General features: G+C 48.9%; 3 protein-coding genes across 3 annotated transcripts; 1 reads left to right on the top strand and 2 right to left on the bottom strand.

Moving 5' to 3' along the window:
- Positions 1–1,737: 1,737 nt before the first annotated feature.
- Positions 1,738–3,717, bottom strand: LOC117859682 (probable 6-phosphogluconolactonase 3, chloroplastic). Its single transcript, XM_034742847.2, has 3 exons — positions 3,306–3,717; positions 3,073–3,208; positions 1,738–2,478 (listed from the first exon to the last, which is right to left on the bottom strand). The coding sequence occupies exons 1-3, from the start codon at positions 3,671–3,673 to the stop codon at positions 1,999–2,001; spliced, it is 984 nt and encodes a 327-aa protein (XP_034598738.1). The 5' UTR covers positions 3,674–3,717; the 3' UTR covers positions 1,738–1,998.
- Positions 3,718–7,086: 3,369 nt separating this feature from the next.
- Positions 7,087–7,536, bottom strand: LOC117861982 (transcription factor MYB94-like). The gene is made up of 2 exons (XM_034745488.1): positions 7,361–7,536; positions 7,087–7,270 (listed from the first exon to the last, which is right to left on the bottom strand). Exons 1-2 carry the CDS (start codon positions 7,534–7,536, stop codon positions 7,087–7,089), a joined length of 360 nt encoding a protein of 119 aa, XP_034601379.1.
- A 1,464-nt stretch (positions 7,537–9,000) lies between these two features.
- On the top strand, positions 9,001–12,165 carry LOC117860013 (uncharacterized). Its single transcript, XM_034743219.2, has 2 exons — positions 9,001–10,214; positions 11,805–12,165. Exon 1 carries the CDS (start codon positions 9,051–9,053, stop codon positions 10,167–10,169), a length of 1,119 nt encoding a protein of 372 aa, XP_034599110.1. The 5' UTR covers positions 9,001–9,050; the 3' UTR covers positions 10,170–10,214; positions 11,805–12,165.
- The last annotated feature ends 3,577 nt before the right edge of the window (positions 12,166–15,742 follow it).

Below are 15,742 nucleotides of genomic sequence, written 5' to 3'. Positions count from 1 at the left end.
AAGTTTTCAACGACACGGCCGGGGGTTTCGCTCAGCCGGGAGACCGGCTCGCCGACCAAGAGCCGCTCCCGTTCCGTTCCGTTCCGTTTCTGGAGCAGTTGGGTCGAGGAGCCGGCGCTTCTAGATTCACTCAGAGAGAGCTACTTGCTGGTCGTGCCGTGACACCATCCCGACCCATCCCGTGCCCGTTGCAGTGCCGCTCGGCGGCACGATACTTTCTTTTCTTTCTTTTTTTTTTGAAATATAAATCTGCGGCACGATTTGGCTCGCTCCTTTGAACGGCTGGACCCATGCATGGCACTCGCCACGTCTGCCCTTCGGAACGGCCCGTTTCGGGCACAAAAGCGTGTGGCCAAAAGGGCCGGCACTCGAAGGCTTGGGCGAGTTCTTCTGGCAATACCCAGGGCACGAGATACAAATTCGGACCCAGAGATCCCGGCGGCGGCGGCGGTGGCGGCGGCGGGGACAGCGTGTTCCCCGGGGGCTGAGACCGGACGTGAGTTTTATATCAGACAAAGGCGAACGCTCGGCGGTGGCGGAGGGAGGGAGGGAGGGCCATGGCCATGCCTGCGGGGAGTGCGGGGGTGGGACGTGGCAGCTTCGAGCGGCGCTCCGGCCTCCGGCCATGTTCTGCCCCCCGCGCGTTCATGTGACCGCTCGTGGCGACTCACATGAACTTGGGGGGGCCTTCCTCCGGGAGTTAACAAGGAGTAGTATCTCGCATGGATTTCCATGTTGTTCTTCTGTACTACGATGCGCTGCCGGCGCCGGGGCAATTTCTGTACTCGTGGTCATGACTCATGCGTTGCTGATGAAGTTTTTGGCTGGTCAGAGCAGAGGCTGCGCGATGTCTGAACCTGACACACAAGTGTCTCATGGATCTCGGCACCCATCTCGCCGCTTTCATGGTACTAGTAAATGTTCTCCATGGTACCTGACTACCTGATGCATACCGTAGTACAGTGAGGGAAAAAAAAAAAAGGAGAGCCCAGGGAGGATATGCAGGATCGGATGTTCGGTATCTGATGCGCATCTGGGTTCAGGTGGGAGGATTTTTATTGCTTCTCGAGTCATGAACATGATCCAGTTATGCATATCTTGGCACCCATCAATAATTCTTCAGGGATCACATGGTACCCGATGCACATCGGACACGGAAGAAAGGCAGGCAGGAAGTGCAGAAGATTTGACGTAGTAACTTCGTTGCGAGATTCAGGAGGTGTTTGGACCCACGGACTAATTTTTAGTTCAGATCATATCAGATGTTTGGAGGACTAAACATGAACTAATTATAAAACTAATTACATAAACCACCAATTAATTAGAAGGACTAAATATGAACTAATTATAAAACTAATTGCATAAGTCGTTCCAGTGTTAGCACATATTTACTGTAGCATCACATGGTCAAATCAAGAACTAATTAGGCTTAATAGATTCATATCGCAAATTAGCCTTCATTTATGCAAATAGTTTTGTAATTAAACTATATTTAATACTTTATCTAAACATTCGATGTGACAGGAAATAAACTTTAGTCCCGTAAATTATAAACTTTAGTCCCGTAAATTAAAGAGGCCCTCAGAACGACTCTTTCACATAACACGCACAGGTTGCCGGTCTAGCATGGAGGAGAGCAATCGTTCCATTAATTCCACCAAACTACGTGCAATTGTGCAAGCACATTAGCAAATCTTCATTTGCTGTCTCTTAGATGAACAGAAAGCAAACATCACGTGCCAAATAACATTTACAAGCACTTACTGGCAGCATATACGCTGAATTGTTCGGAAGAAAAAACATATACGCTGAAGAAAACACCCCCCATAAATGACAATTATTTGGTAGATACTGAAACCCATGACGCATTTCTCCGGCACACAATAATACAAAAAAAAAACTCACCATTTCCTGCCGAACCTAATATTTATCCATCAAATCTTTTATTAAGTAAGTACTCACGACTAGAGGTTCAAGCAAACTCATACAACCATAGCTTCAAATGCTGGATAGCATTGACACCGCTGGCTTGTCAGTGAACCAAGTGAGCTCTCCATCCTGCAGGGAAACCATCTCGACAGGCAGCAAATCTGATGTGTTTTGCTGTTCTGAAAGTGCTTTATGAATAGCACCGGCTTTTCCAGCACCGGTGACCACAAGTGCGATATGTGCTGACGAATTGATCACAGGGAGAGTGAATGTTATTCTCTCTGGTGGTGGCTTTGGCGAATCCTTGACAAAGGTGACCCATTTCTGGTTTTCATGGACAACCGGGTGACCTGGGAAGAGTGAAGCAACATGGCCATCAGGCCCCATGCCCATAAGCATAAGATCAAACTTGGGGAACCCAGTTACCGGTGACATTCCAATCACACCATCCTTAACAAGTTGCCTTAAACGAGTCTCATAGTCCTCTGCAGCCCCCTCGGCTGACAGCGTGTCATTTATGGCATAAACTTGGTCCGCAGGAATCGGCACCTGATGTTGCAGAGAAACAAAGATGAAAACTTAGAGCAGCGTAGAACAAAGTTATAAGGTTTCTGCAGGCAATACGTATGAGAATATGGATATGAACTTCTACACATAATTTTTTTTTGAAAGATCCGGTTAAACCGGCTTATATATTAATAAGAAGGAAGCAAGTACATCAAACGAGTCTTCTACACATAATTCTCCTATACACACAAAGTTAAATTTGGTCATACACATATGGCACTATCGCTGGGAAATGTACTTTAATTTCAAGACACAAATGCGACTACATTTACATGTGTACATTAAGCACATTACCCTTTCTTCCCCCTGAAAGATTATCAAAATCCCATACAGACAACTCCCTATCTTCCAAAAATCCACAATTTGCTCAGTGTTTGTCATAGTCAATCTCCCAATATCAGAACTTCAGTGATAAAGTCCAACAAAGCAGGAAAAGCAGAAAATATTCTGCACAAAATTTCCACATTTCCATTCTCCACTCAAAAACAATCTGCATAGTAGCAAATCAACAGAAACCCCAAGGTTCCACCTTTCAAAATAGAAACAGATTCTGAATTTGACAGGACAAGTGATTACCTTTGAAAGGAACTCATCAGAGGCGAGCTTGTAGTTGCTGTCCGCATGGTCCTTGGGCACCACCCTCTCATCCACCCAGAACACATGCCATCTGCTCCAATCCACAGCCTCCAGGTACGGTGGCTCCGCCAGTTTCCTGTGAAATCGAAAGGTCATGAGTCAGGACACCCCCCACGATCCGAAACCCAACGACGACCAAGGAATTTGCGATCGGGAGGCGGGGGTCCAAGAACCTGAGGGCCTTGACGAGGGAGCCGCCGGAGAGCACGACGGTGAAGGCGCCCCTCTCCGCCGCAAATTTCGCCGACAGCTCCGCCGTGCGCTTGGCCAGCGACGCCGCGAGGTCCTCCTCGGCGTCGAAGATGATGAGTTTCTTCCTGGAGGCCGCCTCGCCGGCGGCGGCGGGGTAGGAGGCCATGGCGGAGACCGGCCTGAGGGGAGAGTGGGACGGTGCTGACGACGACAGGAGCCTGCAGGGAAGGGGTCGAGGGAGTGGCGCCGGGATCCTGTACGCAGGCGACGATCGGCGGCGATTGACGGAGGAGAGGGAGGTCGACGCGGCGGCGGGGGCGGCGGTCGAGGCGACGGCGGAGAGGTACATGTTGACGGCGGCGTGGAAACTGGAACCGTAGGAGAGGGGGCTTCGGGGGGTTGGTGGTGAAAGAGACGGCCGATTAGGAAAGAAGGATCACTTCGTAGCCGTTGAGATCGCGATGGACGGCTGGATCGCGCGCGTCTTTCGACGTGGACGCACGACAAAATCTCATGACTTGGCGACGAATATAGCCAGCAGTAGACCCAAACACAAAAGGGCTCAAAATGAACTCAAAGGGTTCTGGTCTATCAGATTAACTCGGAAGCAAACTTCACTTAAGGTCACTAAGAAAACGAAGAGCGTTGCTCCGTAGCGATGGGATTCTGCAACACATCTGGCCCCTACTGGTAATAGTGGAGATCATCTCCTTGGCCAGCCTCTCCATTTCCATTAGCTCTCCATGCAAACCTGCAACAAAAGAAACGTTGCAACTCAAGGCCTAGACTTCCAGGGTGTTATTCTTTAGCACTTCATTTTTGTGTCACTTATTTACAGAAATGTTGCTACAGCATTTCAAAATAAGCGAAAAATATCATATAAACTTGCAGGCAAAAGTTTTTCAAAAAAAAAAGACTATTGATCAAAGATAGAGAAACAAAAAACACACATTGATTTGCAAGAAAATAACAGGAGTTCACCATATGGAACAGGACGAGCAAGGCAAGGCAATACAGGAAGGTCCTTTCAAGCAGTTTGAATGGTCACTTTCAAGCACTACGTAATAAGGCTCATGATTTCAAGCAGATGGAAGACGAAAGAGAGTCTGCATTGAAGGTGCATTGGCCTCAGGCTCTGGAGTAGGATTTGAGGCTCCTGCAGTATCTGGTGCTACGAACCAGAAGAATTGCAAATAGTTCCACAGCAGGGGGGGTTGGTTGTTGAAGTATGGCACTGGATTGGGTGTTTGGGGGGGGGGGGGGGGTTGAAGTATGGCACTTGTAGGGGAGGTAGTTTCCCCCCATAGGACCACAACTTTCATCTATTAAGTAATAGTAACCTTCTTAGAGAGTATTTACGAAACTCACCTTCTTAATTCACTCTGCATATGAGGCTTAGGATGTAGTAAATGTTGCGACTTGCTGAGTACCAACAATAAGTGTAATCAGCCTTACTTTCATCATCTTGCAGATGTAGATCTCCAGGTGTTTTGACCATCTTGATAGTGGATGGGCACCTGCATTTCTTCCCGCTGCGCTAAGGTGTAAATTATACGCCTTTTGTAGAGAAGTAGGTGGGAAAGCAACACACACTCTAATGAGTCTGCGGTGTCGTCGGCGGTGTTGGAGAAGCGCGGGTTGAGGCCGTGGAGGAGGTTCAGGACAAGCTGGGAGTCCTGAACAAGATGGCCGACGTCGTGGAGGGCGTTGGTGAGGGTCTTCATGCAGCTGCAGTACTCGGCGATGGAGAAGTCGCCCTGTGTCATGGAGTGGAAGTCGTGGCTGAGGAAGATCGCCCGGGACCGCTTGTTGGCGCGAAAGAGACCCTCGATGGCGAGCCAAAGATCCGGGGCGATCTGATCATCGTTAGTCATGGAGAGGTCGAGGACGGAGTTGTTGACGGAGCCGAAGAACCAGGAGCAGACGCAACAATCTGCTTGATCCCAGTCGGGGTCCTGGGACGGGGTGCCACCGTGCCATCGATGTGCGACTTGAGGCCAAACTTGCCGCACATGGACTTGAAGAAGGACGCCATCTAGAGTAGGCGTTGGACTTCATCGTCAGCATCACGGGGACGTGAGACTTGACAAAGACGGTGGCGTAGGGGTGGACGGCGGGCGGCGGCCTCGGGTACACGATGAAGTCGCCGCCGCCGTTGCCGGGTGCGTCACCGGCAGGAGGAGCTTGGGGCATACCGCAGGAGGAGCCACCAGTGCCAGGTGGCAGCACAGATGCACCACCGTTAGCAGTAGGGGGCAGTCCAGGAGGCGGCACATGATTAGTTGTAGGAGCGGTGGTGTTGCCGGACATAGAGGAGTCGGCGGAGGACATGGCGCACGACCGTGGGGGAGCCGTAGCGGAGGGTAGGTGGCGGCGGCATAGCAGGGGGCGTCGCCTAGGGTTGCACGGATCAGGGGGAAGGCGTAGGGAGAGGAGGCCCATGATCTAATCTTATGATACCATGTAAAGAAGTAGATGGAAAATTACCACACACCCTAATGAGGGGGGTGACCTCTATATATATGGCCAATATGGCTTGGAGTACAAGTAATACATCAAGTGTGCAAGGGAAGGATAAATACATCCTAAAATACACATATACTTCCTAATACATTTTATTGCTTAAAATACTGAACTGTGACGATAACCGTATTAGCCTACTGATATAGGGACTAATACAGGTGATCAACGAGACTCCCGGAGGGGGGTCCCCGCAGTACGGACCCAGCACGGTAGCAGAGGGAGAGCACTGCGATGCACTTGATGAGCTCAACACTGGGCTGTCGCCGCCGCCCGTGCCAGCGCCCACTGCGTCGATGTCGTCGCGCTGCTCCGGCTTCAGGTCGCCGAGCGGCATCAAGGCCTTGCGGAGCGCCATGTCGATGTCCGTCTGCAGCTAGGCCTGGGCGTCCGGTTTTACCAAACCGAACCAATTGGTTCTTCCATTTTTGAAGAATTTCGGTTCTTAGGAAACTAGGACCGATCGGTTCTTAAAAAACTCAGAATCGACCAAGTTCGGTTTCGATTAGTTCGGTTCGGTTTCAGTTAGAACCGAACTAACCGATCAGTTCTTGTTGAATGTATGCATCCACCAGATTCACCGCCGCCAGCCGCTCCCTTGGCGCTCCTCCCGGCCGCGCCTCTAGATGCCCTCCCGACGTTGCCGGCCGCGCACCCCGCGCCTCCTCGGATGCGTCGGCCATGCCTCCTCGACCGCCGCTCCTAAGGCCCCACTGTCTGCATTCCCACCGCTGCAGCTCCCAAGAACCCACCGTCCGCCCTTTTCGGCTGTCTACTTCCCCAGCCCCGCCGTCCACCGCTCCCCTGGCCGCCCTCCCTTCGACTTCCTCCTCTACGCGCGGCTGCACACCAATGCCGGACGGCAGAAGCGGGAGGCGGCCAAGAGGTGGGGAGGGCGGGAGGCGGCCGCGCGCCAGACTGGGAAGTGGGGAGGTCGGGAAGTCCGAAGGGCGCAAGGGCAAGCGCGCGCGGCGCGGGTGGGGAGGCCGGACTCGAGGTTGGCTACTGGAGTGGCTAGGGTTACTCGGGGTCCAGTAATTCTGAAGCTGGGCCTTACTGGGCCTCCAAACATTCTTGGTACCTCGGTTATTTCGGTTAACCGAGGTATGGAACCGATTTAACCGATTAAAGCTTGGTTCCTAAGAACCGGGAACTGAACAGGTAACCGAAATTCCGGTTCTCGGTTAGTTCGGTTCGGTTCTTGGTAAGTTCGGTTCGGGTCTCGGTAAAATTTGCCTAGGGCTATTGCAGCCACCTCTCCCACTGGCCCTTGGACGACGAGGCCGGCCTGTGCGCCGGTGGCTTGGCCGCGTCGTCGCCATCGCTGTCGCTCCCGCTCTGCAGCTTGCGCTTGAGGTGCGTGTTCCAGTAGTTCTTGATATCATTATCCGTCCGCTCCGGCAGGTACGACGCGATGGCTGCCCACCTACACCAAACCACATGCCCATGAGCCTCAACCAAACGAGCTAGTCCATGGAAGAAACAGCACGCGCGCGCGTTCCAAATCTCTGCGTACCTATTGCCGAGGAGGGCCTGGAGGTGGACGTGAAGCTGCTTCTCCTGGTTAGTGAAGTTGCTGCGCTTGATGACCGGGTGGAGATAGTTGGTCCACCGCAGCTGGTAGCTTGATGCTCGGGTGGAGGTACTGGGTGCAGGGGAGGTAAAGGATAATGCGGGGGCCAGAAGTGCCATTTCACGTGGGCCAGACACGCTGGTAGGAGGACGTGTCACACCACGTAGGCATTTTTGCAAACCTTCTCTCACCTGTGGCAAAAATATTAGGTCATTCCTAAGGCTGACCGCACCGCTGGCCGGTACGCGCCTCTGCATGCGCACCACTGGCCTCGATCGCGCGCAGCGCGAACCTGCATGCGGGACATGACGGCAGCGGTCCACGGGTGAGCCGCTACTCGTGGAGGACGCGCCGCCGCTATGCACCTCCCGAGATTCGTGGGGGAGATAGAGAGAGTTAGGGAGAGAGAGAAAGGGAGGAGGGGAATAAAATATGGAATAGTGGATATAGAGTATTGGATAGAGATAATACGAGTGCAGGAGAAATATGTATAGAGTAGAGAATCTCGATGATTAAGATAGAATATTTCTTTTAAGAGATGAAAATAGAGGTTGACGAGCGCGGATAGCCTAAGAGCCTATTTGGCAGAGCTCCACGTAGCTCCAGATCATCAAAAACAGCTCCGCTCCCAATTTTTCCAGCCAAACGGTTTTAGCTTCAGCAACTCCACCACAGAGCTGCTCCACGAAAATGGTGGATCTACCCCTAGATCCATGAATTTGGTGGAGCATCTGAGGGGTGCTCCACGAAATCAAATTTGGTGAAGTTGGAGAAAATTACCCGCCACTGCCACTCATTAGTGGAAAATGACCGGTTCGTTCTATTTCTTTTTCTTCTTCTCCGTGCGACACGCTGCCGTCCTTCCTCTTCCGCCGTTGTCCGCTCCTGCCCGCCGGAGCCCCGCCCGCCCCTGTCCGCCGGACCCGCCACGCTTGCTCTGCCCGCCGGAGCCTGCCCCGCCGGAGCCCCACCCTCCCCTGCACGCCACTGCTCGCCCCTGCCGCCAGAGCCCCGCCCGCCCCGCCGGAGCCCCACCCTCCCCTGCGCGCCACTGCTCGCCCCTGCCGCTGGAGCCCCGCCCGCCCCTGCTCGCCCTTGCCGCCGGAGCGCAGCCTTGCCCACTGGAGATCCTCTACGGCGTAGCTGCGGGAGGCGTCGTCGTGGCCGCAGCGGGCGTCGCGGCCCGTGGTGGTGGCCGCAGGCGAGGAGGGCGGCGGGTCCGCGGGCGCGGCAGCGCTCGGCAGGGAAGGCAGCGGAGGCGTGGGGAAGTCACACTCGTCACGAAGAAGATGTTTTTTCTTTTTCTTTTTTTAAATTATGATGCATGGGTTCAAATTGCCAGCGAAGATTCAAAAATATTATGGAATTAGAGAAATTCGCACGCTTTCTCATCTAATTCGCGAGGAGCTGGATGAGAAGAAACTCTCGTGTCCGATAAAGACAAGAATGGAGCTGTACCAAATGCTTTTTGAGATCTTAGATCCACGGTGGAGCTAGCTGGATCTATAGATCTAGATCTGGAACTTTCGTCTGTTGTTTGCTCTGCCAAACAGGCTATAAAACTGGCATCCGTGACGATGGCAAAAACTTAAATATCCCAGGTCTCGCCGGCGGGGTTTGGTCTCTAGCGCAAATGGCGCCGGCCGACCGCCGCCGGAGCCGCTCTCCTCCGTCCAACCGCCGGCGGAGCAGCTCCCCTCCGGCCACCGCCACCTCCCCCTACTTTCCCCCGGAGCTGATCCCCGAGGTCGCCAAGCGACTGAGGAGCCTCCAGGACTTCTTCGCCCTCCGTGCCGCCTGCCGAGCCTACCGCGCCGCCCTCCCGCTGACCGCGTCCAACCTCGCCTCCCAGGCGCCGCTCCTCCTCCTCGTTCCCCACCGGATCTCCAAACCAGCTGCCCTATTCCACATCTCCCATCGCCGCCTCCTCCGCTTCCGCCTCCCTCGTACGCGCCCAGACAACCGCAGCGGCTTCTTCCCCCTCGGCTGCCGCGTCGCCATCTCCGACAGCTCGAGGGATTCCAGCTGTCGGGAGCTCCGCATCGTCCACCTCCTCACCGGAGAGCAAACCCGCCTCCCCAGACCCAAGGACGCCTTCTCCCGCATCCTCCTCTCCGGGGACCTCGTTGTCACCTGGAGATTCTTAGGCCGCACGGTTCAGTACTGCCGCCACGAGGCCGCTGGCTGGCGTGTGGCGTCAATCAGCGAGCCCTATCTCCTTGAGGGGATGGCCAGTGTAAGGGGCACCCTCTACGCGGTGGTTACCCCAGGTTCCCCGTTAAGAATCCCAGTTTACCGTCTTGCTCGTGTTGAGCTATCGGATCACAGGAATTTGGCGGAATTGGTGTTTATCGGAGGAGCATTGGATGCACGGATTCTGCATCTGCCTGATGAAACAGAGTTGTACTTGTACCCTGCAGAGTGCCGCGGTGAGCTGATAATAGTTATTGCCGTGGAATTTGATCCAAGGGTGTACCATGTTTTCCAGTGGAAGTCTGGGGAGGCTAAGTGGGTGAGGATTACTAGCCTTGGTGGCTGCACGCTGTTTTTTGCAAATCGAAATTTTGCGGGGTGCCTTGGACCTGATCATCCAGGGATTCGAAAGGACTGCATGTACTTTAACGATGAAGGTTTATGGCGTGAGTATTCTTTGGTTGATGGATCTTTTCCTCTATCTGATGTGGTCTACCCTGGAGAGACATTAGATAAGGATTTCACGCCAGCTGGTTGGATATTTCCGAGCATGTGTTGACGCCCTCCTGTGAGCTGAGAGGTGCAGGGAAGTTATTGTCCAAAGGTATATTTGGCTGCCTATTCCCTTTCTACTGTTTTTATTTCATTGTCTTTCTTCCTTTGTTTGATAAACATAATGTGTATATGCGAATAATGATGTAGCACACTAGTAGCGGGTGTTACTATTACATATTGCACATGTTGTTTGGACTTGTATATGCATGGGCTACATTCTCGCTTGTTGGAGTGCTGACATCAGTAATTTGCAAGTCTTTTACTCTTTTGCTTCTTCCTCTGTGCTTCATGTGAGCAGCAACTAGTGTTACTATGTGCATATAATTGTTACATGACATGGTTACCTTGATGCATGTTGCCATGTTGGTCAAATGTTTTGGAAGGTACAATCATGATGACCGTTGCATCCTTCTGATGCAATTAGCTTGAATAATTTGTCACTGGCATGTTGTCCAAGCATCACTCTGATTTGTTTTCCAAATAGAATACTACTATGTAGTTCACTTTCATTGGACTGAAGCATACTGAAATTGATAGATATATTGAAATTTGGTCTCCAGTTGCCCACACTGTTTCATAACATCGCATCTAATTTGCTTGTGCAACTGGTACCATATTAGTATTTCTTACTAAATAACAGAAGAGTGTAAGTTACTAATGTCTACAGACTATAGCTATACATGCGAACTGTCATAATATTACAATTTACTGTCTCTGATGATCATCTTGTCTTGCCAATCTGATTGCTCCTTCACTTTAACGTTATGGACCGATACATCCTGTCCCTCGCAATGGAATTGGGACTCTTGAAGCACACTGAAATTGATTAATATATTGAAATTGGGTATCCAGTTGCCCACACTGTTTCATAACATTACATTTAATTTGCTTGCGTTTCCGTAAATAGTACCATATTAGTATTTTTTTTACCAATTACCACATGTCAGAAGAGTAAGTTACTAATGTCCACAGCTATACATGCGAACTATCGTAGTATAACTAGAGTTTACTGTCTCTGATGATTGTCATTATCAGCATCTTGATGTTTTGCCAACCTGATGGCTCCTTCACTAGAACATTTATGGGCCAATACATCCTTGCCCTCACAGTGGAGGTACTGAATGGTTGAGTAACATGGACATTGTGGTCTGTGAAATTCTTGCACATTTGTTGTTCACTGATTGTTACTCTAACTGAAAATAAATTCTGAATAAAATAAATTTTATGGGCCTTCACTTTATTGGGCCTATAGATACTTTGCGAATTCAACAACATTGTCACCACCTGATCTTAATCGGGATATGATGAATGCTAGAATATTTAGAGCCTTTACCCGCAACTTCATGATCAAAATACTCATATTCACACTATATTTATGCATAGTCATCTACCCCCTTTTTTTAATCTCTGAGTTGTGTATGTTTCTCAATTTCTGCCCTACACTTTTGTATTATATGATGTTCTTCATACTAGTGACAGATTTTGTTCTACCGACTCATAATTCATTAGGTATAATGGGTACATGTTAGCAGTTTCCAAACTTGTGGAAACTGGATTTCACCTTTGGGAATCAATGCACTGACAGGGTTGTGGGAAGTATTTCCTGATTCTTATCTGTGTTACTTGGTTTTGGTTTCAGGTACATGATGCTTTTGGTGCTCTACCATGCCTTCATCAGCTAGTCGCATTCAACGTTTTGTAATGGCAATTGCAACAGCATGTTGATGGCCTTCGATGTGAATGTAGGCGTGTAGCCCTGTTACATATTGAACCGAAAAGCATGTTCAACCTGAATGTATTGGCCAATGATGACAACATGAAACTTTACCATGGTAAGTAGTTTAAGCACCTATGTAAGTGAAGACCCTTTGGAAGCAGATGTGTTTGAATGTAGATGTTGAGTAGTTTTCTTGTAGCACATATGAAGAAGAACTGCTCTGTAATAATGTGCTTAATCTGCAAAAGGTATACAGATTAGTGCAATGCTGCATTTCATGTAACGGGTTTATATGGCCCTGGGATATGGGTGTCTCGATCGGGAAAGAATCAATAGAAGGAGAGGGCGATATCTTTTTCGAAACAAATAAAAAGAAAAAGAAAACAAATAAAAAGGAAAAGAAAGAGAAAATAGAAATCATGATCAACTAAGCCCTCTCGGAGGCTTGCTTAAGAATAAGGCTAACAAGCCAGCAGTACAGCTCATGATTGAGCTGTGGCTTTGCTTTCTCCTATGTTGTTGCTCCTCGTCAGCTCGCCCTGTGTATTATGGTGAACTATCACTCGACTTTATCCTCTGATGTACTCTCCCTGCCCATTTTACAAGTGGATGAAGATGAATGATGAGTGAGTGACCGATCTCTTTCAGAAGATGGCGATCCGACGGCACAGATCCGTTCCGCGTTAAGTCGCCCTCGCCGCGCCACTTCTTTTGCAGTTTAGCCCTCACAGTTTTTGCAATTTGCTCTGCGGTCCAAGCTAGTTCAAAAATATTTCAAAACTGGTCTTGTTTTCTTTCATTTTAAACCCTACATTTTTGAGAAATCAATCCGTTGTCCTGAGTTGCGGTTTTTGCGCATTAAACCTTTGGTTTATATGCATGATTACGTTTAGCTCCTCAATTTCTTGCTGTTTAGCCCCTGCAAGTTTCATTTTCTCGCAGATAGGCCCCTGTAGGTTGTTTTAAGCGTATCTTTTGCATCCTAGCTCCATTTTTAGCGTTCTTTATGTCCACATATTTGTTTTAACACATAGATAAGTTTTTCAAGCTTGTTTTCTCTGTTAATTATGATTGGTGTATTGTTTTCTTATATTATGCATTTGTTTGCTTGTATGTGCTCGTGTTACGCGTGTAGACAGTCAACAGTTCGAGGAATTTGAAGATCAAGCTTTCGAGGAGTACGAACAACAAGGGCAAAGCCAAGAAGGTAAGTCGTGTCCTTGATCACTTCTTTAAGTCCTATTCACCTTTACTTTCATGTCCAATACAACATCGCTATGCACTTAATAGTTTAAATTTGATGGGTCCCAATTAAAGATGTCCTAAATTTTATTACCTTTGCCTTGACCAACCGGGTTTACTTTCATATTGGATAGCTCATGCTTATTGCTTACTTGGGTTATGGTGGTTTAACTGAAATCAATGATTAATCTTGCTTTATTTATGTTATACCTTCCATTAATACAAGATCATAAATGTTTAATCGAAACATGGAGAATCACCCAGGAAAACAGTGCTACCATAAAATTAAATGGCTCTAATCTTAGCTGAATAATTAGAAACTTTAGTATAGGGTAATCTTACCGAAAGAGATAGAGGGGTGGCGGTAGATGGGGTATAGCACCCGCCCTACACTGTACCCACTAGGGGGCTGTTATGCTCTGTTACTGATCCAGAAACTTTAGCGGGTTATCACTTACTAGCGAATCTTTGTAAAGGTCTCGTAGCGTCCCTATGCAATCAGACCTCGGAATTGTGGTATGGTGTCTTGCAAACACCGCATGGTTGGGTCCAAAGTTTTTTTTGAACTTTTACATGACTTGTGGGTAAAGATGTGCGACCTCTGTAGAGTGTAAAACTGATCGATCAGCCGTGCTCATGATCAAGAGCGGTCTGAACCCTCACATGATAACACTATCGAAAGATGGATTTAAATCGTTGTTATTTCATTCATGGTTATGTTATTACTTTATTTATGTTTCTGTTCGGGTGGTATAAACTTACACTTAATTAATTGCTAATAAAACTTGACCAACTAAATTAAAAGTTGATGCTGGTTAAGCCTTAGTCATACCTAGATTAGCCTTACACTACACTGTTCCTCATGACTTGTTGAGTATCAACCATAAGTGTATTCACCCTTGCAAAACCGCTGTTCAGACCAAGTTAATTTAGAGGAGTATCTCGATGACCTTGAGGACTTTTAGGCGTACGGTTTTTCAGTCAGCTGCATGTGATGTCGTTGTTATTTTCGGAGTCCGTTGCGTATTAATTTAAGTTTGTGGATTATTTGAGACATTCAATCATATAATAATTGGTTAATACTTTTTTTGTTCTCTTTGGCATTGTTTTTGTTATTCACTTATGTTGTAAATGTGTGTAAGTTAATTCTAACGCACATGTATTCATTGCATTCGGTTTTGTTTTTAAAACCAACATTTACAAAACCTCGATCTTTCGATTTGATGCTGCAGCTCCCCTCGTCTCCTCTCGCACTCGTAGGGTAGGGTGAGTCTGATCTACCGGCAGCCAGTTAGGGTTTGGCCGCGAGTGAAAATGGCAAGCTGCTCTGCTCCGGCCACCGTTGCCACCCCCTACTTCCACCGGAGCTGATCCCCGAGGTCGCGAGGTGGCTTACGAGCCTCCAGGATTTCTTCACCCTCCGCGCCAGCTGTCGCGCATATCGCACCGCCCTCCCGCTGACCCCGTCCAACCTCGCCTCCCAGGCACTGCTCCTTCTCGTCTACCCCGATCGGGACCAGGCCACCGAATCGTCCGCCCTATACCGCCTCCCTTGTGCGCGCCGAGACAGCAGCAGGAGCTTCTTCTCCCTCAGCTGCCGCGTGGTCATCCGCGACTACATGAGGGATCTCAACCGTCGCGGCATGGTCCACCTCATTACTTGCGAGAAAACCCACCTCCCCAGCCCCGTGGCCGCCTACCCCACCTTCATCCTCTCTGGCGACCTCATTGTCAACTGGGGCTACTTTGGTGACACCATTCAGTAATGATTGTTATTATAACTTGAGTTTACTGACTGATGATTGTTATTATCAGCATTTTGACTGATGATTGTTATTATCAGCATTTTGATGATGTTCTTCATACCAGTGATAGACTTTGTTCTACCGACTCATAATTCATTAGGTATAATGGGTACATGTTAGCAGTTTCCAAACTTGTGGAAACTGGATTTCACCTTAGGGAATCAATGCACGGACAGGGTTGTGGGAAGTATTTCCTGATTCTTATCTGTGTTACTTGGTTTTGGTTTCAGGTACATGATGCTTTTGGTGCTCTACCGTGCCTTCATCAGCTAGTCGCATTCAACGTTTTGTAATGGCAATTGCAACAGCATGTTGATGGCCTTCGATGTGAATGTAGGCGTGTAGCCCTGTTACATATGGAACCGAAAAGCATGTTCAACCTGAATGGCCAATGATGACAACATGAAACTTTATCATGTAAGTCGTTTAAGCACCTATATATGTAAGTGAAGACCCTTTGGAAGCAGATGTGTTTGAATGTAGACGTTGAGTAGTTTTCTTGTAGCACATATGAAGAACTGCTCTGTAATAATACGCTTAATCTGCGAAAGGTATACAGATTAGTGCAATGTTGGCTAATAGGCCTACAGCAGTACAGCTTATGATTGAGCTGTGGCTTTGCTTTCTCCTATGTTGTTGCTCCTCGTCGGTTCGCCCTATGGTGAACTATCACTCGACTTTATAGTTTATCCTCTGATGTACTCTTCCTGACCATTTTACAAGTGGATGAAGATGAATGATGAGTGAGTGACCGATATCTTTCAAAAGAAGGGTAGGTTTGAGATTCTATTGGCAGTGTGATAACCACATTCT

This window comes from Setaria viridis, chromosome 6 (assembly GCF_005286985.2).
Source record: "Setaria viridis chromosome 6, Setaria_viridis_v4.0, whole genome shotgun sequence".
Classification (NCBI taxonomy): Eukaryota; Viridiplantae; Streptophyta; class Magnoliopsida; order Poales; family Poaceae; genus Setaria; species Setaria viridis.
This window is presented reverse-complemented; position numbering and strand designations above follow the sequence as displayed.